Source organism: Rhinolophus sinicus, linkage group LG05 (assembly GCF_036562045.2).
Source record: "Rhinolophus sinicus isolate RSC01 linkage group LG05, ASM3656204v1, whole genome shotgun sequence".
Classification (NCBI taxonomy): Eukaryota; Metazoa; Chordata; class Mammalia; order Chiroptera; family Rhinolophidae; genus Rhinolophus; species Rhinolophus sinicus.
This window is the reverse complement of record NC_133755.1, coordinates 74237572-74259335: the sequence shown is the minus strand read 5'-3', so window position 1 is coordinate 74259335 and position 21764 is coordinate 74237572. Positions and strand designations below refer to the sequence as shown.

The following is a 21764-nucleotide window of genomic DNA, read 5'->3' as shown; positions in this document are numbered from 1 at the left end:
CCACCCTCTCCTCTCCAGGCCTCAAGTCACAAGTGACAAGTAAGCTATGGGAGATACACGAACCTGGAGAAGAGCAGCTCTGAGGTTCACACTCACAAGGCAAGCCTCAAGCTGAGAGTAGCACAGGAATTTTGATAAAAATCCAAACCCCCAACTACACACAAAAGTAATGCTAGGAAATTTGAAGCTGGTGGTGCACCAAAGGGTCACTATAACACTAACACCCACATTCAGCTCAACTCCTGACTGCCCTGACTCACCCCATGTGAAAGGTCTAAGTGAGGATGCCCATTTTCAGGCATGTACACTATTCATTTCATCTCTGCCAGTCTACACATAAAGTCAAGTTTTCAATGGAAATTATGAGACAAGCAAAAAGGGGCGGGGGGGGAGAGAGAAAAGCAATCCACTGTTGAGAGACAAGGAATCAAAAAACCCAAACTCAGATATGAGCCACATGTTGACACTACAGGTAGGAAGTTTAAAATAACTGTGATTAATATATTACTGATGTTAGTGGGAAAAGTAGACAAAATGCATGGACAGATGGAGAATTTTAGCACGGAGATGCAAACTGTTAGAAACAATCGAACAGAAATGCTAAAAGTAAGAAAAACCACAGTAGTAGACGAAGAATGCTTTGACAGGCTCATTAGCAGAATGGACACAGCTGAAGATAGAATCAGTGAAGCTGAAGGTAGGTGGATAGAAATCAGCCAACCTGAAACTCACGAAACCAGGTGGCAGGTTCGAGAAGAAAGGGTTGAATTTAACAGCTAAGAAGGTAGAGTTTGCTCAGAATGTCTATAGTTTATCATGTTCCTCTCGACCTGTGACCTGAGTCACAGTGCCATGCACGTGTGCTCTACACCAATGCAGCTTGAAGACCAGCACTCACCCTGAGGCTCGCGGCCTCTGCAGCCCTCATGGTCTTGCCAACGGCGTGGAGGACCTGCTGTGCATTCCCCACCAGGAGCTCCTCAGAGGACTTGCTTCTTGCCAGGGAGGCCTTCACACTTGGAGTTTGTGGGAGGAAAGCAGCTGACATTACACCATCTCAAATACAGACACCAGAACGTGACACCATGAGCCTTTGTGGGGACTGTCAGAGAAAGGCTGTTCTAAAGGTGCCATTTAACAGTTGAAAATAAAATATAGATTTGGATACTCATGCATTATCTGTACCTTAACAAGAAGAAGCATGTTTTTAATGAAAATAACTGCAGAGAAGTGCAGAACAAATGCCAGCATCCACATAGGATGAAAGGCAACAAGACATTTTGTTTCATTCAGGACTTGGAGCAAGGTTCTAACCAAAGATCGGGCTGGTACTTTCTGAGGGAATCAAACACCTCAACAGTTTCTGTTTTATACTGAACCTAACTAAATTCAGTGACACAAGTTGTTTATCACCATTGAAAATGAAGGCACCGTGAGACTTAAGTGGTGAACTTGGATGAAATCTCAGGACTTTTAGAGGATCAAGATCTTGACAGACACACCTGTATGATCCACTCCTTATCTTTATTCTGGTGCACCAGCATCTTGGGCCCCTGCTGACGTTGGGAAGACGGCCCCTTCCAGGGGTTCAATTCCCAGAGCTACTCAATGACCGTCCTGCAAATGCACCTCCCATATGCAAACTAACCGAGCAAATGCACACCCCACCACCATGGCCAGGTCCCACACACGTAGGGACAGCCTTGTACTGCAGAGCCTACCCTAAGCCTAGCGCATTCCTTCCCACGAATCCAGTGAGTTTCTGACCTGTTTCCCATCACTCCTGCTGCTGACAGACCCTGGTGCTGCCCTGCATGGCATCCTTTTTCTAGGGTCTGTGAAGGTCTTCTTCCTTCATGAGTCATTTCTACGTTTGTGCATCTTACCATGCCTAACGCAAACAGCCCCGAGCACCCTGACAACTACCCCCTTTTTGAAATTCAGCAATTCATCACAGGTCCTGTACCTGCAGGAGAAAAGTGTGCGTGGCTAATCTGGAATGACCTGGTACCTGAAACATTATTTCCTAGAGAACAGTGACCAGGTTTTATTTTTAGTTTAAACACAGTTTATAACCTCTGGTCTTGGTGATGTTTTCATGTGTCACAGTGATTGATGACAGTTTTAACTACCAAGCTTTCCATCACATCAGAATATTACCAGTAAAGATTTGTTACTGACTAGTGCGCACTGCAGATGTTAAGGGACTCGGACTGAAACGAAACCATCCCATACTCACATTACAACGTGTGATATTATCAATACAAAAGCAGCCATCCCCACAGTGTCCCCACACCCATCCCCACAGTCATCCCCACAGTGTCCCCACAATGTCCCCACAACCATCCCCACAGCATCCTCAGTGTCCCCACACCCGTCCCCACACCCATCCCCACAGCGTCCCACAATGTCCCCACACCCATCCCCACAGCATCCCCACAATGTCCCCACCTGGAGATGATGTGGAGCTGGTTGCTCGTGGTCTGCACCTGCTCCAGGGCACACAGAAGCTCCTGCAAACACCTGGCATCAGTGCAGCTCTCAGCGACAATGTGGAGAAGTTGGGCAAAGCTTTGTCCCGACATCGCAACCTTCCTCGCAGAGGCAATGAGCTCCTCTTTGGTCTGTGTCAAAAGAAATGATGGAGTGAAGGCAGGTGGACAGTGCCATCACCGTTTCCCCTGAGAAGTCAGTTACACACTGTAAAGAACCAGCATGCCTGGCAGCTCTGCTCCAGTCCCAGAGCGAACACTTCAACTTGGCCTGAACCTCCTCCTAAGGGGTCAGGAGCCCCTCCTGGGTCAGCAGGAAACTGTGGTCCTGGAAACCAGCAGAACCAGCTGGCCGGCCTGTCTCTGTGAGGGCAGCAGTCCCCGGCATGACCCAGTCCTTGTCTCAGGAGCTGCCTGCGCTGGGCTCAGAGCTGGTGTTCGACAGGCCCAGGGCAGAAATGCAGCCCTAAGGACCAGCTGTGGGAACCGTCCCGTTGAAGGGGGTCTTGGCTGGAGCAAAGGTGTAAAGGACAACAGTCACATGTGGAGTCCCCATAAGGGAACTGATACTTGATGGGCTGATGGCAGAAGCTACCTACTAGTCAGCCAAAATTTTAATCTTTCCAGGCTGTGTGGTTTGCTTCATTTGGAAAGAGAGGTTTGGACAGGGTCATCAGGCTCCAAACTCTTCCTTTTTGAAAGCCACGGGACCATCTACTCCAATAAAATCTCGACTACTGAGACAGCTAATAGGATAAAAGCCGGGCTGGCCAGCTGAACCCAAACAAAACCCCTTCCCTCGGTCTGGACAAGCAGGCATTGGCCTTTCACAGGCCACAGGAAAGTGGATGAGGGCTGGAAGGGGAAACCCAGGGAAGGCCACGCGTGCTCTGGTACAGCCCGCCTGCAGGGATGCGCAGGACCCTTCCTCCCACACCCAGTCCACACGTCCAGATGGGTTATGCCAGCCATGAACCAACAAGGTATGAAGACGCTTACTACTCCCATAGGAAGTTTGCTGGGGACAGTGGGGTAGGTTCCCTGCCAGGTACAAAGAGGCCAGAGGGAGCAGGGGAGGTCAGGGATGGGCCAGGGCTCTGTGGCTGGAACCTTCCACTGGCCCCCAAGGAGGCAGTGCCAGGGCTCCCCACAGTGTGGAGTGAAGGGAGCGGGGCTGGGGGCAGTCAGCAAACATCCAAAGGGGGCCTGCCTCCCACTGCACCTGCCCAGCCAGGGGACCCCTGATGCATGAGGGGTGGGCACTGAGGGAGTGGGCAGGACTTGACTGCCAGCCCCGTTCTTCCCGCGAGACCCGCGCTGGCTCCCTCTCCTTGTACTGTGCGTGCGAAGCCAGCCGTCTCGGCCTCAACAAGTATTTGTTGAGCAAACGCAGATTTGAGATACCGTGATGTCATGGGAAGTCTTTAGTGAGGTCACCTCCATGTGCAAAGGGGAAGGGCTCAACTGTGGAACTCAAGCTGGAATATTCCAGAACTCATAACCTGGGTCTCAGAGGGAGGGGCCAGAGAAAACAGACCAGAGAACAGCGTGGTATAGACCTCTGCCAAGGAAGGACACGCTGACCCCTGTGCCTCTCAGGGGACACCGCTGCCCATCATCTTGCCTTCCTCCAGCTCCACTACAACCCCACGCTGAAGACCTCCAATGGGCCCCCCAGGTGACATCACACAAGCTCACAGCTCCGTGTCAGGAATCCTGGGCCCCCACCCCTGTGTGGCCCATTGCCTCCCCAACCGCCGTCTCAAATTCTTTTCTCTGTTTGGCCCAGGAGCACCAGGCACTTTGGTGGTTGAAACCTGGTTGGTATGAAGACGGGCATGTGAGGGTTTGGGGGGAATTCTGCATGTCCTCCCTTCTTACCAGGCATAAGCCTCACTTAGGCCTACCTTTGCTGCCTCCCTCTGGGACATTCCCCAGGGAACTCCGTAGGATCCAGGGTTTGCATATGCCAGGGCTCTCAACCACACAGCATGGCCAGCACCCAAGTTCCATAGAAATTAGGGTATCAGAGATGTTTGAGAAGAGAACGGCAGTCCTCAAGAAGGGGTAGCTACTGCCACGTCTGACCTAATGACCTTGGGGTCACTGGCTGGTTGAGGTGGGCCGGGGTGGGGAGGAGGGATGGGACAATGACAGGGCTGAGTGTGGTGGGGCTGCTGGGTTTGGCTTAGCAGTCACCTGGGCAGGGGCACCCTGACATACAGCTTCTGGTCTAGCCCCCTGTCCTGCCCAGACTGAGAAATGGGCCCCACAGGGCCCAGCCATGTGTTCGAGCCATTGGCAGCCGGCAGACCTACGGGAGGCTTTCTGAATGGCTTTGATGCCGTTGCCCGCTTCCTCCTGGTCGCCACTCAGTAAGTGGGGCTGCTGTGTTGATGTTAAACAATGCTTCCTAAACTGAATTGAGGGCCCGAGAGAGTCAGGACAGCTCGCACAGGATGGAAGCTGGCCTCCAAACCAGTGGGAGGCAGCCCCTTCCCCCATCTATGACCAGTGTCCTGTGCAGGCTGCAGCCCTCACTCCTATACTTGGGGATTTTGAGATATGGAAGTGGCCCCCTCAGTTCACTCTCCTGGGATACAAATGAGTCCTTGCTTTTACGAAATTGTAGCTTCTGCGAACTTATCTCCCCTGGTGGAATAAGACAAAACCGTAGTGATTGAGCCCCAAAGAGGAGGGCAGGGAGACGTTAAGTGACGTGTGTAATGCACCAGACAGAGAAAGAGGAGAGCATGTGAAAACACTAAGGACTGGGCACCGAGCCTGGCCATCCATCCCGACAGCCACTGGGTGCCCATCTGCCTACCCCTGCAGCCCCCTGAAGGCCAAGTACCAAGCCACGTCCTCTGCTGCTCAAACTCTGAGCCATCAGGAACACGTCCTCAGCCATCTGCCGGGTCATCTGGGTGATTCTGTCCCCACTGTCTGCACTGCCGTCCTCCGCGAGAGGCTGGTCCAGCTCGGTGAGCGGCCAGGCTGGGCAGCTGGGGACCTGGGGAGGAGTGCCACCGGGCCTGTGCTGTGGGAAGAAGACAGAGCTAATGAGACGCCTCGCCTCAGAACTTTCAACTGCGAGGGCAGTTAGTGGCCTTTCTGTCGTGTGTTAAAGAAGAGCAGGGACCAGGAGGGTTTCCCAGCTCCCAGCGTGCTGTCCACTCTCAGTATCTTCTCCAAATAGACAGGAAGATGATGCAAAGAGGAAACAGTACATCCCTGTCACCCTGGTCCATCCATCAAGAATTTGCATAAAGTGGGACAAGACCGGGCATATTCAGACCGCAGGATAGTTGAAATGTCACAGTCCCTTTCCCTCCGTGAATTTTCAGGCCTCATCTGGGAGAAGGAAGAAATGGTGGATTCTGAAATCAGGACCCCCTGTATGTCCCACCTGTGGGAACCCCAAAACTTCCACCTCCTACACGAAAGGACATGGCAGTTCTGCTGTGAACAGTAGAGATTTCACCTATTAACTCGGGTATATTGTCTTGTGAGAAGAGAGCCACCCTAGTCATGCAGGGGCCTGCGGGACCCTCCCTGAGCCTCCTCCAGACTCAGACACCCACACAAGCTGTCCTCCTCTTGGTGGTAATTCCAGTGACAATGGTCAGGAGTGGCCTTGACCACGCTCTGCCTCACCAGCCGGATCCCAAGCTCCTGGGGGCAGGGGCTGTGCCCCATGTGGGGAGAGGAGGAGAGCATAGTGCAGGAACCTCCCCGCCACCCCACATCTATCCTGGCACCCCACAAAGCATACTAACACCTGTATGGGATAGATGCAGCTGTGGGAAAAGCATGCAGTCACAGACGTGACAGTGAACTCTATCTAAATAGGGAGTTAAGTTCACGATCTTGGTTGGTCCAAGGCTGTAAATATATGTAAATATTGAACGTAGCAGGTGTGTCAGCAAGAGAGGAATGGAAATCAAAGGGTAGCTGCTCTGGGCGTGGACACACCTGCCTGTGGCCTGTGTCCTTCCACCCCCTGCTGATCAGCTGTGTCCAGTGCTTGTCATATACTCCTCAGCCAAGCAGCCACATCTGGGGGCAGGCCAGGTGCCCCGGGACTGCAGAGCTCAGGTGCTTACATGAGCAACTGCCCTATCTGGGTTTGGAGGGTCTGGGACACCAAGCATAAGGTCACAAAGGGGACAGATGAGTTTGTGCCCAAAACGCTGGCTGGGCCGTCTGCTAGGGAACTTCTTGGGCACTGCACCCACTGTGTCTCCCTCTGCTCACCATCCATGCAAGTAAGTCAGGTGTTGGGGCTGCACGATGCCCAGCTATCCTGCCTGGTGCCCTGTGTGTGGAGGATGCTCACCAGACCCAGCACCCGTCCAACAAATCTTTCCTTTTGCTGCTTCTACTTGGATCCCTGCCACTTGCAAACAAAAGAACCCTGAGCAGAGCAGGACGGTACCATCACAGAGCTCAAGGTGGCCTGAGCTGTCAGTCACGGCAGGGACACCACTTCCAGCTGGAAGTCCGTGATCATGGCCCCACTGACAAGGCACTCACTATATGCCAGGCAAGGGCTGGCATTTTATGTGGGTGCTTTCATTCACCCTCCGCCAGGAAACTATCAGATTCCCATTTTCTCAACTAGAATCGTGAGTATTAAATAGCTGCAAAGCTTTTGTGCGGTGTCAGAGCTGCATGCTGTGGCCGGCAGCCCAGCAGGTCTGACTCCCAAGCGCAGGCTCTCACAGGCGGCCTGCCCTGCCTGCCAGAGCAGGCTTTCACATGTGCCCACCAACATAGCTTCCCCGGGAACTTGGCAGTGGGCTTTGGTTACTAGAAAGAGGGCCGAGGACGGGGAGGAGAGCAGATGCGACTGTCCTACCTCGTCCAGGTGTGCTGCAGTTGTCCCAGGAACATCTGGACCAGCAGTGCAGGTCCCCACTGAGCTCCCTGGGGCGGCACCCTGAGAATCTACACTGCCCGCAGCAGCTGCTCCTGAGGCCCCCTCCCGGCAGTGGAGCTGGGGCGGGGTGAGGTCCTGTCCATCACTGGGCTTCAAGCAGCTGGCCAGGAGTCTACAGGCCTCTGTGTGGTCACCTTGCCAGGCCTGGAGCTGAGCCATGGCGTGATGGGCCTTGGCCGCCCACTCCCACTGCAGCCAGTCCAGCATGTGCATCCCCCCGTCCTCTGGGTGTTCTCGGAGCACGGGGACCCTCTGGGCCACCTCCTTGGTAAGGACAAGAATGCTGTCCAGGGCCACAGGAAGGCCTGCTGGGCAGGGCCCAGACCCCTGGCCTCCCACCACCATCTCCTGCACAGCTTCAATACCAGACACCATTCTCTGCAGGGAGCTTTCTGGCCTGGGGGCCTTCAGGCCTGCAGTCTGGGGGTCTTTGCAGACAGAGAGCCTTGGGCAGAAGGCATCTTGGAGGGCCTGTCCATAGTCTGCATTGATGCTCCTGAGGTGGCCAGTCAGGGCCTTGGCTCGGAGGGTGAGCTCCAGGCAGAGAAGTTGGAAGCGCGTGGACAGGCTGGGGGACGGCCTGGGGGAGGGCGCCAGGGCCTGTGCCACGTCCCGCAGAGCGTCTGTGAGCACATGGACCTCCCTGCACAGGAAGGAGAGCTCGGCTCTCACCTGCTCATCCCCACACAGCAGGCCAGACAGCCTGGCTGCCTCCTGCAGCCTCCGGGACACGTCTGCCATCTGAGCCAGCGCCCCCTGCAGCCCCGGCTGACCCTTCACAGCCTGTCGCAGGGACAACAGGAACAGCCCTTGTCTCCCGCTGAGCCTCTCCAGGCCCTGCAGCAGCTCTCGGACAGCCACTGACCACAGAAGGCACCTGTCCTCGAAGCGCTCCTCCCATAGTCTGCGGGCATGGAGGCCACCAGAGGCCCGGACCTTGTTCAGCAGCTGTTTAGCATGGCCTTCTGCCGCCTCCAGGTGGCTTTGCATTTGTGAAAGTGCTTCTGGGTGCCCAGTTGAGTCAGGGTCCTTCTCACCGAAATCCACGGGCCCACTTTTGGCTGCTAGTTGGACCATTGAAACTAAATTCTGCTGAAGCTCCATGAACACAGCGGTGCTCCCTGGAAGGTCAGCTGCTGGGCTGTAACAAAATAGCTGTTGACACAGAGGATACCAGTCACCAGCCATGGCCACCAAATCCTGCCTGGTGTCCCTGGTTCTCTCAGACAGCTGGAGAGACACTTCCAGAAGCCGGTTGGCTGCAGCGGCTGTGCACTGTGCCATCTCCCCTGCTAGGTCAGTAACAGAAGATGCTGCTGTTGGGATTTCTCGGAGTCCAGTCACCCTCTGCGGCCCCAGTGGCCCCTCCCCTGCCAGGGACTCTTGAGCTGTATCCATAGCTGCACCCTGCTCCTGCAGGTTGGTGCCAGCTGATGTCACTGTCTGGTGGCCACTGCTCTCTACAGTGAGGGTGAGCTTGCCGGTGGCGGGGAGTGGAGGCCCCCAACTCTGTGGACAGATGTCAGGAACCAAGGGACCGGAAAGATGGTCCATGGGGGAATAGCAAGTGCCTGGGTCACTTTTCCCTGACCCACTCCACCTGTGGGGTTTCAGGTCTGGAGCTGGGGCGTCCTGGCGGCTGAGGAGAAGGGAATACGGCTGTCTATTAGACATGTCAAACATCTGGACATGGTCCCGAAGGGGGCTGAGGAGGTCAGGGTGGTTAGTCCCATCCAATCCCTCTTGGAGGCTCTGAGCTGCACAGATGAGATGGTTCGCTGCGGTCAGACATGCCTCTGTGTCCGGAGCCCAGTGTCCACCCTCACAGCGCTCCGCGGCCGCACCCAGGACCAAGGAGGCTTGATCCAGCTGCCAGATCAAGACCCTTAGGCCGTTTCGGAAGATGGGGTCTCGATCTTGGGCCACGTACCTGCTCATCACCTGCACTATGTGTGAGGCCCGGCCCTGCACACACGCTACCAGCCTGGAAAACCCTCTGCCATCCCCACTCCTCAAGGCGCACGAAAAGAAGTTCGTGTGCTTGGCCATTTCCTCAATGGATACGCTTAGGAACTCAGGAATGTAGAGAACACCGTCGAAACATGCCAGCAGGCGTTCTGAGGCCCTGGCCCAGGCCTGGAGCAGGGCCTGCAAGGCGGCGGGGCTCCAGTTCAGACCGGCCCCCTGCCGGCCTTGTGAGAAAAGCTGCTGCACTGTCACCACAAGGCTCCAGAGGCCTGCCATGGTGGCCTCCAAGTCTCTGCCGGTTTGTTGTTGGGGACAGCAAATCAAGACCAAGTGGGCCACCCGCAGCATCCGCGTGGCCTGGTCGTGGAAATCCGCAAGGAGAAGCTGGAGGCTCTTAGGCACGGCCTCGCCGTCGCACGGGGAGCTGACTGGCGTCGTCGCTGAGGCGGCCCGGACCAGCTTTTGCAGAGGACTGTGCATGTCGGTGAACGTGCGCAGGATCTGGCGCAGCAGGCCGGCACGAACACCCTGGGACAGGGCCTCGGTGGCCGCCTGCAGCGCCGCCTTCTCCTCCCCCCGTTCCCCGGGCTCCAGCCCCCGCAACTCTAGCAGCCGGCAGCAGCGGGCCACTAGGCGCAGCCTCTCGGGCGGCGCGGCGCCGACAGCCAGGCGCATGCAGGGCCCGAGCACCGCGGCCAGCAGCGAATCCAGCCGGCCCGGCAGGCGCTCCGGCCCGGGCGCCGCCAGCAGAGCGTGCAGCTGCCGCAGGTGCCGAGGCAGCGCGCCGCGCACTGGGGCCGGGGGCGCCAGGGGGCCGGGCTCCAGCTGTGCCAGCAGCTCGCCCAGGACTTCCCGGGCCAGAGCCAAGAGGCGGCGCCGGCGCTGGGGTTGGGCGCGGGCGGCGGCCAGCAGCGTGGGGACCCGGTCCCGCAGCAGGCGCCCGGGGGGTCCGCGCGCGCCCAGGTTGCCCAGGTGCAGCAGCGCGCTGGCCAGGTCGGCCCAAGGACCTCGGGGCGAGCGCGTGCCCGCTGCCTCCAGCGCGTCCAGGCAGGTCAGGCACCTGCCCACCGCTCGCGCCGTGGTCCTCGCCGCTGCAGCGTCCTCCAGGAGCAGCACCTGTGAGGACAGTGGGGGATACGCTTGAAAAGGCCCACATGTGTCTGTAGCGACATTGACCTCCCCTACCCCCGCGCCGTTTTGCAAATGAAGGTCCGAACATCCCAACACTGAAGAAAATGGAATCTCAACTCACCCTCCTTCCCCCAAAAAAGTCACCTAGGAGTGTCCTTAAGGGAAGACGTTTGCAGTAACTGCCTCCTGAACTCCAGCTACAGCTCCTGTGGGGTCCAGCGTGGGTTCAGTGTCCGTCTCCAGGTTAGTGGGGGCTGGCAACGTCCTCATGGGACGGGCACATAACCGGAGAAGGTGTTTAGGAAGCGCTCAGTGTTTGGATGGGGATGGTGGGGGCAGGGGGTGAGAGAGATGCCCCTGAGAAAGCTCCTTGCCTGATGGTCCCTCTGGGCCCTGTCCTGCCCCTGCCACAGAGCTGGCACCCAACCATTTCCAAGAGCCAGCACTTTTTGCCCTTTCCTCAGGTCAGCAGTGCCCATGCCCTGGGCTCTGCCTCTCTCACCTCCCCATTTCCATCTTACTCCAGTGCAGATCTGTTAAATTACAAATGCTCCCGCAAGTCACCCACAGTGCTAAAGGTTTAACGATGCACGTTGCTGATATTTGATATGTACAGCACATAGAATCTATAAGATGCATGATGTGGTGCCAGGTGGCAGCACGTCTAGATGCAGAGCAGGGGACACGGAGGCTGCGGGGCTGTCCTGGCCCCGCCGTCCCCTCAGCGATAGGCCAACGAGCACAGCTTTCCTCCTGGAGCAGGTTTGCCAAATAGGCTGAGGGTTGCAGCAGTTTCTGTAGCTTCTCCCTGTAGGTCCTGGCCGCAGGCAGGGTGGGAAACAAACCCCTCAGGGACACCCTCTCATTTGGGATTGGTGGATGTGTGGGGCTGGGGCTCCATGTAAGTTAACGTCACTGACCCTAACTCGGTATGTCTACCTGGCTCCCTAAGGCACCTTCCACATGTAGCATTTATTCAATTGGTAATGCTCTCTGTGCCTGTGATCTCGGCAGAAATACAGGCAGGCTTCTCTCTCTGGGGCTGGTGTCCATTGTGGGAGCAGCGTGCCACATCCAGGCCTCCCAGCAACAAGCTCTCTGCCCAGCCCCACCAGCCAGCCAGCAGGCATTAGCCTCACCTTCGTGGTAGCCAGCAGGATCTGCTGAGCTGTGGTCACCAGCTCCTCCCGGTGGCTCTGACATTCCGGCTGGAGATGGAGCTTCTGAGCTATCAGCGTGATGTTCCTCCCAGACGTGATGAGACAGTCGGCCACAGGCCCCACTTCCACCTGGAGCCACTCCTCCTCAGAGTCCCTGGCCAACCTGCAGACACGTTCTCACTTAGCATTTACCCACATGCAGTGTTACAGCAAAGAAACACACCCATCAGGAACTGATGGGACAAAGAAGTTACAGACCACCTGCAGCCATTAAAGTGGTGATATGGGTCTTAATCCACTCCACCTTAAAAGAAGTCATGGGGATGTGATGACAGCATTTCATAGGGAATACAGTTAATAATATCATAATAACTGTGTATGGTGCCAGGTGGGGACTACACTTATGGGTGGGGAGGCATTTGTAAGTTATATGAAGGTCTTACCACTATGCTGCACACGTGGAACTAATGTAACATTGTGTGTCAACTGCAGTTGAAAATAAATTGGGAGACGCCATCAAAATGGCAGCGTGAGATGAGCCTCTGGAAATCTCCCCTGGCATTTACCACAAATTTAACAACTATAACTCCACAAACGACTCCCTGCACAGCAGACAGGCAAGACGAAGAGGCTCACTACTGAATTCACCTAAAGGTGGGCAAATCATGCGAACAGGGGAGGAGGAAAGGGAGAAGTGTGGGGACAGAGCCCGGAGACCCGCAGGCGCAGGGTGCAGACCTAGCTCAGTACGCCGAGCTCGCTGCATCCTGGAACTACCGCAGCTGTGGGAGAGGGAAGAATTTGGACTGCTAGGGCTCCATTTATGGCCCACAGGACTGAGGGGACAGCATATAACATGGCTGAACCCAATGCTCACGGCAGAGACCTCGGTGCAAAGACTGAGGGAAGAAGGCTGAAAATGGTGGTTTAAGCTCTCACTGCTGCAGAGAGCGGAGCCTTAGGCACTGAGACTAGCCACCCCCTCCCCACCCTCCCAGAGCTCGCCCCGCCCCCACCTGCCCAGTGCTAGAAGCTGAAGAGTAGCAGTGTTAGATCAAAATAACAGAATATTTGCAGTTCTAAGAACTGTGGTCCACAGACACAGATTTGCAGCCCAACTAGTTCCGGCAAAGGGGAGGGAGCTGTGGAAGCAAGACCGGCTGTGATGGTGGTTGCCGCCCTTGCTCTGGGCCAATTCTCACAACTCACCCCACCCCTGTCCCCACCTAAATGGGTGGATCCCTGCAGGAGTAAACAGAACTGCTGAAACACACGGGCTCTGAATCTGGTGAAGGAAGAGCTTTGGAACTTCAAAAGCTCTCCGCATCCCCACACGGATATGGTGCCCTATGACCCAGGTGAACTGTTAACAGAGGAGAAGATCGCCTTCCAGGGAATCCCCCCATTGTGTGAGAAGCTGGGATAGTGCAGAGAAAACATAACACTACAGTTATGTAGTGTGAGAGTGAAAAAAGGCTGCAGTCGGAGAGAAAATAAAACATTCTACCAACACGTACTGGAAAACAAAAGAAAGACCTTTTCCTATCGACCTGTTTGTTGCAGAATCCACTCCTGTAGATGTCTAGGAAGAGAAATAATAAATCATTAATTGCCATGAATAACCAAGGCAACAAGACAGCTCAGAAAGAAAGTGAAAAGTCTCCAGAAAAGGAACTTAAAGATATGGAAATATGTGACTTAAATGACAGAGAATTCAAGATTGCAGTTCTGAAAAAACTCAACGAGATGCAAGAAAACACAGAAAGGCAGTTTAATGAACTCAGAAACGCAATCAAAGAACAACATGAACATTTTACGAAAGAGATTGAAATTTTAAATAAGAACCAAATAGAATTTCTGGAGATTAAGAACTCAATAGAAGAAATGAAGAATGAAAAGGCCAGCTTAGGTAGTAGTTGACCAGATGGAGGAAAGAATCAGTGACATCGAAGATAGAAACCTGGAAATGACACAGATGGAAGAAGAAAGAGACTTGAGACTTAAAAGAAATGAAAGAACTCTATAAGAACTTTCAGACTCTATCAGAAAGAGCAATATAAGAATAATGGGCATACCAGAAGGAGAAGAAAGAGAGAAGGGAACAGAGAGTATATTCAAACAAAGAGTCAATGAGAACTTACCAAACTTCTGGAAAGAACTGGACCCTCGAATCCAAGAAGCAAATAGAACACCTAATTACCTCAAGCCCAACAGGCCTTCTCCAATGCACATTGTATTAAAGCTGTCAAAAATCAACAACAAAGAAAGAATCCTCAAGCAGCCAGGGAAAAGAAGACGGTAACCTACAAAGGAAAGCCCATTAGATTCTCATCAGATTTCTCAGCAGAAACTCTATAAGCCAGGAGGGAGTGGAAAAAAATATTTAAACTATTGAAAGAAAGAAATTATGAGCCAAGAAAATATACCCAGCAAAGATATCCTTTAGATATGAAGGAGGAATAAAGACATTTCCAGACATACAGAAGCTGAGGGAATTTTCTAATACATGACCTGCACTACAAGAAATACTAAAGGAGGCTATTCGACGACCATCAACAAGGACAATTTGTGGCAACCAAAACATAAAAAGGGGGAGAGTAAAGGTCTGAACTGAATATGGGAATGGAGAAAGTAAGCATGCTGAAGAAAATGCAATACTCTAAATATCAAACTTTGTTTTACATAAACTTAAGGGTAACCACTCAAAAAAAATCCAGAACTGATATATATATATTAATAAAAGAAGGAACAGAGGGGAAAATCATGGAATACCACCAAACAGAAATAATAGACAACAACAAAAAGGCAAAGAAACAATGGAGACACAGTCTTACCAGAAAACTAAAGATAGAATGATAGGAAATCCTCATGTGTCAATAATCACCCTAAATGTAAATGGACTGATCTCACCAATAAAAAGGCACAGAGTAGCAGATTGGATCACAAAACTAAACCCAACCATATGCTGTCTCCAAGAGACGCATCTCAGCTACAAGGACAAGCATAGACTCAAAGTGAAAGTGTGGAAATCGACACTCCAAGCAAATGGTACCCAGAGAAAACCAGCGGTAGCCACACTGATATCAGGTGAAACAGACTTCAGGGTGAAAAAGGTAACAAAAGACAAAGATGGACATTTTATACTGGTAAAGGCGACTATACAACAAGAAGACGTAACAGTCATCAATATTTATGCCCCCAATCAGGGAGCACCTAAATATACCAAGCAACTACTAACAGAACAAAAGGGAGAAATTGACCAAAACACAATTAAACTAGGGGACCTAATACATCATTGACAGCTATGGATAGATTGTCCAACCTGAAAATAAATAATGAAATAGCAGACCTAAATGACACATTAGATGAAATGGACATAACTGATACTTATAGAGCACTTCAGCCTAAAACATCAGACTATACATTTTTTTCTAGTGTACATGGAACATTATCAAGGATAGACCATATATTGGGACATAAAACTAACCTCAGCAAATTTAAGAAGATGGAAATCATACCAAGCATATTCTCTGATCACAAGGCTTTGAAATTGGATATCAACTGCAAGAAGAAAGCAGGAAAAACCACATACAAGGAGATTAAACAACATACATTTAAAGAACAACCAGGTCAAAGAAGAAATTAGAGGAGACATCAAAAGATACATAGAAACAAATGACAATGAAAATATATCCTACCGAAATTTTTGGGATGCAGTGAAAGCAGTTTTAAGAGGGAAATTTATATCCTTACAGCCCTATCTCAAGAAACAAGAAAAAAAAAAAACCCAAAATAACCTCGCATTATACCTTAAAGAACTAGAAAAAGAAAAACAAATGAAACCCAAGGTCAGCAGTAGAAAGGAAATAATAAAAATCAGAGCAGAACTAAATGAAATAGAGAACAAAAGACAATAGAACAAATTAATGTAACAAAGAGCTGGTTCTTAGAAAAGATTAACAAAATTGACAAACCCTTGGCTAGACTCACTAAGATAAAAAGAGAGAAGACACTAATAAACAAAATCCGAAATGAAAAAGGGGAAGTTATCACAGATGCCACAGAAATACTAAGGATCAGCCAGGAATACTATGAAGGACTATATGTCACCAAATTCAATAACCTAGAAGAAATAGACAAGTTCTTAGAAACATATAGCCTTCCTAGGCTGAACCATGAAGACTTGGAAAATCTAAACAGACCGATCACCAGTAACAAAATTGGATCAGTCATCCAAAATCTTCCCCAAAGCAAATGTCTGGGACCAGATGGCTTCACTAGTGAATTCTACCAAACCTTCAAAGAGGATCTAATACCAATCCTTCTCAAACTCTTCCAAAAAATTGAAGAAGAGACAGTACTCCCTAACTCATTTTATGAGGCCAACATTACCCTGATGCCAAAACCTGGGAAGTGCAACACAAAAAAGAGAACTACAGACCAATATCTCTGATGAACACCGATGCAAAAACAATTCCAGCAAATCGAATACAACACTGCATTAAAAAGATTATTCATCACGACCAATTGGGGTTCATCCCAGGGGCACAAAGATGTTTCAACATATGCAAATCCATCAATGTGATACATCACATAAACAAAATAAAGGACAAAAATCATATGATTATATCAATTGATGCAGAAAAAGCATTTGACAAGATACAACATCCATTTATGATTAACACACTTAATAAAATAGGTATGGAAGGAAAATACCTCAACATAATAAAGGCCATATATGACAAGCCCTCAGCTAATCTCATAATTAATGGTGAAAATGGAAGCCCTTTGCTCTACGTTCAGGAACATGACAGGGCTGTCCCCTATCACGTCTGCTTTTGAACATAGTGTTGGAAGTCCTCGCCAGAGCTATCAGGCAAGAGAAAGAAATAAAAGCCACCCAAATTGGGAATGAAGAAGTTAAATTATCACTCTTTGCAGATGACATGATGCTATATATAGAAAACCCTAAAGACTTCACCAAAAAGCTACTAGAAACAATCAACGAATACAGCAAAATTGCCAGCTACAAAATCAACGTACAAAAGTCCATTGCATTCCTATATACTAACAATGAAATCTCAGAAAAAGAAATAAAAGAAACAATTCCTTTTGCAATTGCAGCAAAAAGAATAAAATACCTAGGAATAAACTTAACCAAGGATGTGAAAGACCTATATGCTGAAAACTATAAGACATTTTTAAAAGAAATTGAAGAAGACACAAAGAAATGGAAAGACATTCCGTGCTCATGGATTGGAAGAATCAACATAGTTAAAATGGCCATATTTTCCAAAGCAATATATAGATTTCATGCAATCCCCATCAAAATCCCAATGGCATTTTTAAAAGAAATAGAATGAAAAATCATCAGATTTGTTTTGAACCACAGAAGACCCCGAATAGCCAAAGCAATCTTAAGGAAAAAGAACAATAATGGAGGTATCACACCCCCTGACTTTGGCTTGTACTACAGGGCTACAATAATCAAAACAGCATGGCATTTGCAGAAAAACAGACACGTAGACCAATGGAATAGAATTGAGAACCCAGAAATAAAACCACATAAATATGGACAGATAATTTTTGACAAAGAAACAAAAAACATACAGTGGAGAAAAGACAGCCTCTTCAATAAATGGTGCTAGGAGAATTGGAAAGCCACATGCAAAAGAATGAAACTGGACTGCTGTCACCATGTACCAAAATTAATTGAAAATGGATCAAAGACTTAAGCATAAGACCTGAAACAATAAACTGCATAGAAGAAAACATAGGTACTAAACCTATGAAGCTTGGGTTCACAGAGCATTTTATGAATTTGACTTGAAAGGCAAGAGAAGTAAAAGCTAAAATAAATGAATGGGACTATATCAACTTAAAAGCTCTGCACAGCAAAAGAAACCATTGACAAAATAAAGAGGCAACCAACTGAAAAATGGGAGAAGATTTTTGCAAACAGTGCCTCTGATAAGGGGCTAATATCCAGAATATACAAAGAACTCATGCAACTCAACAACAACAACAAAAAACAATCCAATTGAAAAATGGGCAGAGGACCTAAGAGACATTTCTCCAAAGAGGACATACAAATGGCAAATAAACATATGAAAAAATGCTCAACATCACTAATCATCAGAGAAATTCAAATAAAAACCACAATGAGATATCACCTCACCCCAGTTAGAATAGCTATCATCAACAAGACAAATAGTAACAAGTGTTGGAGAGGCTGTGGAGAAAAAGGAACCTTCATACACTGTTGGTGGGAATGCAGACTGGTGCGGCCGTTATGGAAGGCAGTGTGGAGGTTCCTCAAAAAATTGCAAATAGGATTACCATATGACCCAGCAATCCCTCTCCTGTGTATCTACCCAAAAAATCTGAAAACATTTAGAGATAAAGACACGTGTGCTCCAATGTTCATTGCACCTTTATTTACAGTGGCCAAGACATGGAAACAACCAAAATGTCCTTTGATAGATGAATGGATAAAGAAATTGTGGTACATATACACAATGGAATACTATTCGGCAGGAAGAAAAGATAATATAGGAACATTTGTGACAACATGGATGGATCTTGAGAGTATGATGCTAACCAAAATAAGTCAGACAGAAAAAGCAGAGAACTATATGATTTCACTGATATGTGGTATATAAACCAAAAACAACAAAAGAACAAGACAAACAAATAAGAAACAAAAACTCATGGACACAGACAATAGTTTAGTGGTTACCAGAGGGTAAGGGGGGAGGGGGTTGGGAGATGAGGGTAAGGGGGATCAAATATATGGTGAGGGAAGGAGAACTGACTCTGGGTGGTGAACACACAATGGGATTTATAGATGATGTGATACAGAATTGTACACCTGAAATCTATGTAACTTTACTAACAATTGTCACCCCAATAAACTTAAAAAAAAAAAAAAGAAAAAGAAAAGAAATTGTTTGATTTTTTTTTTTAGACTGTGACATGGTCTATTTTTATGACAGAAGCCTCTCCAAGATGTAGTGTTGAGTAAACAAAACCAAATCATGGACTAGCATGTATGGCAAGATCTCAGTTTTCAATTCTGTGCTCATCTATACAGAGGATTGTTTATCCTGACGAAGAGTCATTAAACTGGGGTTCTATCTTGGCATTTTAAATGTGCTATGTTCCCTTTTGAATTTTTCTCCTTTCTCTGAAATGAACATGTGTAATTACTATTAAAAAAAAACAAAAAAACAAACAACAAGCCTCGTTTTGTAGGGAAGAAGTACCTAGCACCTCATTTCAATACATGTTGTCAGAGGAGAGGTTTTGCTTAACAAAAATCAGTCTCTATGAGCCCAGATGTCACAGCAACAGTTTTGTTCATGTGACTACAAACATACCTCTTCCAATAACAGCCCCTAACCACAGAAAACGAGAAAAGTCCCACTCCCTCCGGCCCTGTCATTATAATAGTTATTCTTTTCAAATAAGGCTGAGAGCTGTGCCTTTGGAACTGTGGGCTGGGAGGACACAGCAGTGCCAGCTCCAGCAATTACTGACAAGGTCCTCAGAGCTTTCAGTCCCTTACAAGTGGCAGCCAATTTCACTGCTGCAAAGAGTTCATTTTTCAATTCAGTCGCAGCTGCCTTCATGTGAAATGTCCCGAGTTTCCCATATGCAGTGTCACACCCACCCAGACAGCCCAGCATGGCAAAATGCTGAAACACTGGGGGAGAAGGACACATGACAGCTGTCTCTTCCCCTTATTTTCCTTTGGTCCCTGTAGAGCATTTGCTCGTCTGCTACAGTTGACACTCAGGCCACTCGGTTCATAAATATGACAATGTACATCCTGCAGCTGTTCAGCCCTAGAGCAGGAGCCCTTACTCGCGTAGCCTGACGTCCTGGGTTTTCTTATTTCTCAGTATTCAAAGGAGGGAGGAGAAACACAGCTGTCAAGGTTCAGGGCTGTATGTGTGAACTGAGCTTGGAGCATCTAACATTCAGGCAATTGACTGGCCGTGTCCTAATATGACCTTGAGCACAAGGTGCGTCCCACAGAGAAGTCAGTCCCCTAAGGGACTGCCCCACTCTCCTCTTTTCCTGGAGAGTTTTGGGACGTTTTCCAGTCTTCCCATCGCTGCTTTTAGATTTGGCTGAGTGGTTTGATGTTTTTAACTTGAAGCCACACTTGTCTCCCATGGCCTGGTGTCTTCTCTTTCAAGGATATGACTCGTAATCATGTCAGGCTCCTAAACTATGGCCTTTTCCGATGTTTTTTTCTTCTTCTTCGGCCCTTCTCTTGAGGTCTCTGGAGTTGTTGACCCATATTTTCCTTGGTTTCTTGAGTTGGGGCACGTCTGCATTTGTGTTCTGCCCGTGGTCCGCTGGATGGTGAGCTCCTGTTGGTCCATTCTTGGCAGCAGGCCGGCCCCCTCAGCAGCCCACAGACTTGATTCCAGCATCATCTGGGCTCCAGAGTCACAGATGAGAACTCTGAGGCCATCTGTCTGAGCCCAGGCTAATTGATATTCCTTTGTAAGTAGTTCGTTTTGCCTTGGTCAGAAAACCCTGAGTTCAGGAATTTACCAACAAATGCTTTATGTATTCCTTTCCTCCAGCCTCACCTGAACCCAGGGGGCCGTTTTCATGGACAGATTTGGGTCACTAATTGGCTCTGACCAATTTTCTTGTTATTTATGCAATTGTTGCCTCTCCCTTATCTCTTCATTTTTCTCCTTCTAGAAGCCCCATTACTTGCAAATTGGATGTGTTCTGCAGTTCTACTATTTTTTATGCATGATTTCTATGTCTTTCTGCTTCTAACCTCTGGTTTGAATGATAATGTTGGCTTCATCTTTCAAATCACTAATTTGAGTCATAATAATAAGCATTCTCAAACTGCTTCAAGCCATGAGGGAATCAGACCAACCTTCCCACCAACAACACTTACAAAAGATGGATAAAATAAAATTAAAAAAAATCCAGATATTTTAGGATACTAGAGAGCACTGAATCCTGAGTGACACAGGCCAAGAGGCTGAAAAGCCATGTGAAAAGTGGTAGCTACTCCGTGACTTCAGAAATGTAATGGTGCCAAGAAAACAAGAATTAGGGTCTGGGTCTTGTCACCATGTCTCTAGAAGGAGACAATTCTATCAAGAAGCACTACAATTCGCATACATAATATACTGTATTCAGTTTTTTAAATGACACCACGGTGACGGCGGCTACTTCGTCAGGAGAGTGGTTGAATAATGGTGGTGCATTCATACACACGACAGCATATTATGCAACTATATTAAAAAGTAAAGCTATCTCTGCAAAAATATGTGTGATTTTCAGGATATGTTGTTAAGTTAGAAAAATGAAAGTGCACAACAATATCTGCAGTCTTCTACCCTTCATGATAGAAACATATTTTGTGGGGAATCCCCAAAGTGAAATGTGGAAAGTAACAAGTGGCTCTAACTAGTTACAGTAGTTGGCAGCATTCTAAGATGCCCCCAAGGTCCTTGTCCCCTGGTGTCACACCCTGTACAATGGCCTCTGCTGGACTGCGGGTCAGACCCATGAATCGGATGGATGTCATGCTATGATTATGCTATGTTACATGGAAAAGGGGACTGTGTGCAGATGTAGTTAAGGTCCCCAATCAGTTGGCTTGAGATAGTCAAAAGGAGATCATCTTGGGTGGGCCTGACCTAATCAGGTGAGCCCTGCACGGAGGGAATGGGTCTGAAGAGACACTTCACTTGGCCTTGAAGAAGTAAATTGTCACACTGTAGAGCGGGCCATGTGTCAGGGCCTTGGTTCTACGACCCCAGGGAGTTGAAGTCTGCCAACAGCCAGTGAGCTTATATGGGGACCTGAGCCTCAGGTGAGTCTCAGCCCAGCCGACACCTGGGTCACCCAGACCACCCAGCCTGATGAGACCATAACAGCGACCCTGCTACCCAGGCCCAGACTCCTGACTACAGACACTGAGATAATAAATCGGTAGTGTTCTAACCTGCTGAATTTGTGGTGTTTTGCAATGCAGCCATAGAACATGAATACAATTACAAATGAATAACCTAACAACACTGAGGG

At 49.2% G+C, this 21764-nt stretch overlaps 1 protein-coding gene across 1 annotated transcript in view; it reads right to left on the bottom strand.

Moving 5' to 3' along the window:
• LOC141571779 (uncharacterized) overlaps positions 1-21764 on the bottom strand; it is a 39174-nt gene that overhangs the window by 5249 nt on the left and 12161 nt on the right. The window contains exons 6-11 of the mRNA XM_074333921.1: positions 11673-11856; positions 10655-10658; positions 7354-10541; positions 5347-5532; positions 2452-2624; positions 899-1016 (exon numbers count right to left, since the gene is read on the bottom strand). Coding sequence (XP_074190022.1) covers positions 899-1016; positions 2452-2624; positions 5347-5532; positions 7354-10541; positions 10655-10658; positions 11673-11856 — 3853 coding nt within the window. The remainder of the gene's footprint in view (positions 1-898; positions 1017-2451; positions 2625-5346; positions 5533-7353; positions 10542-10654; positions 10659-11672; positions 11857-21764) is intronic.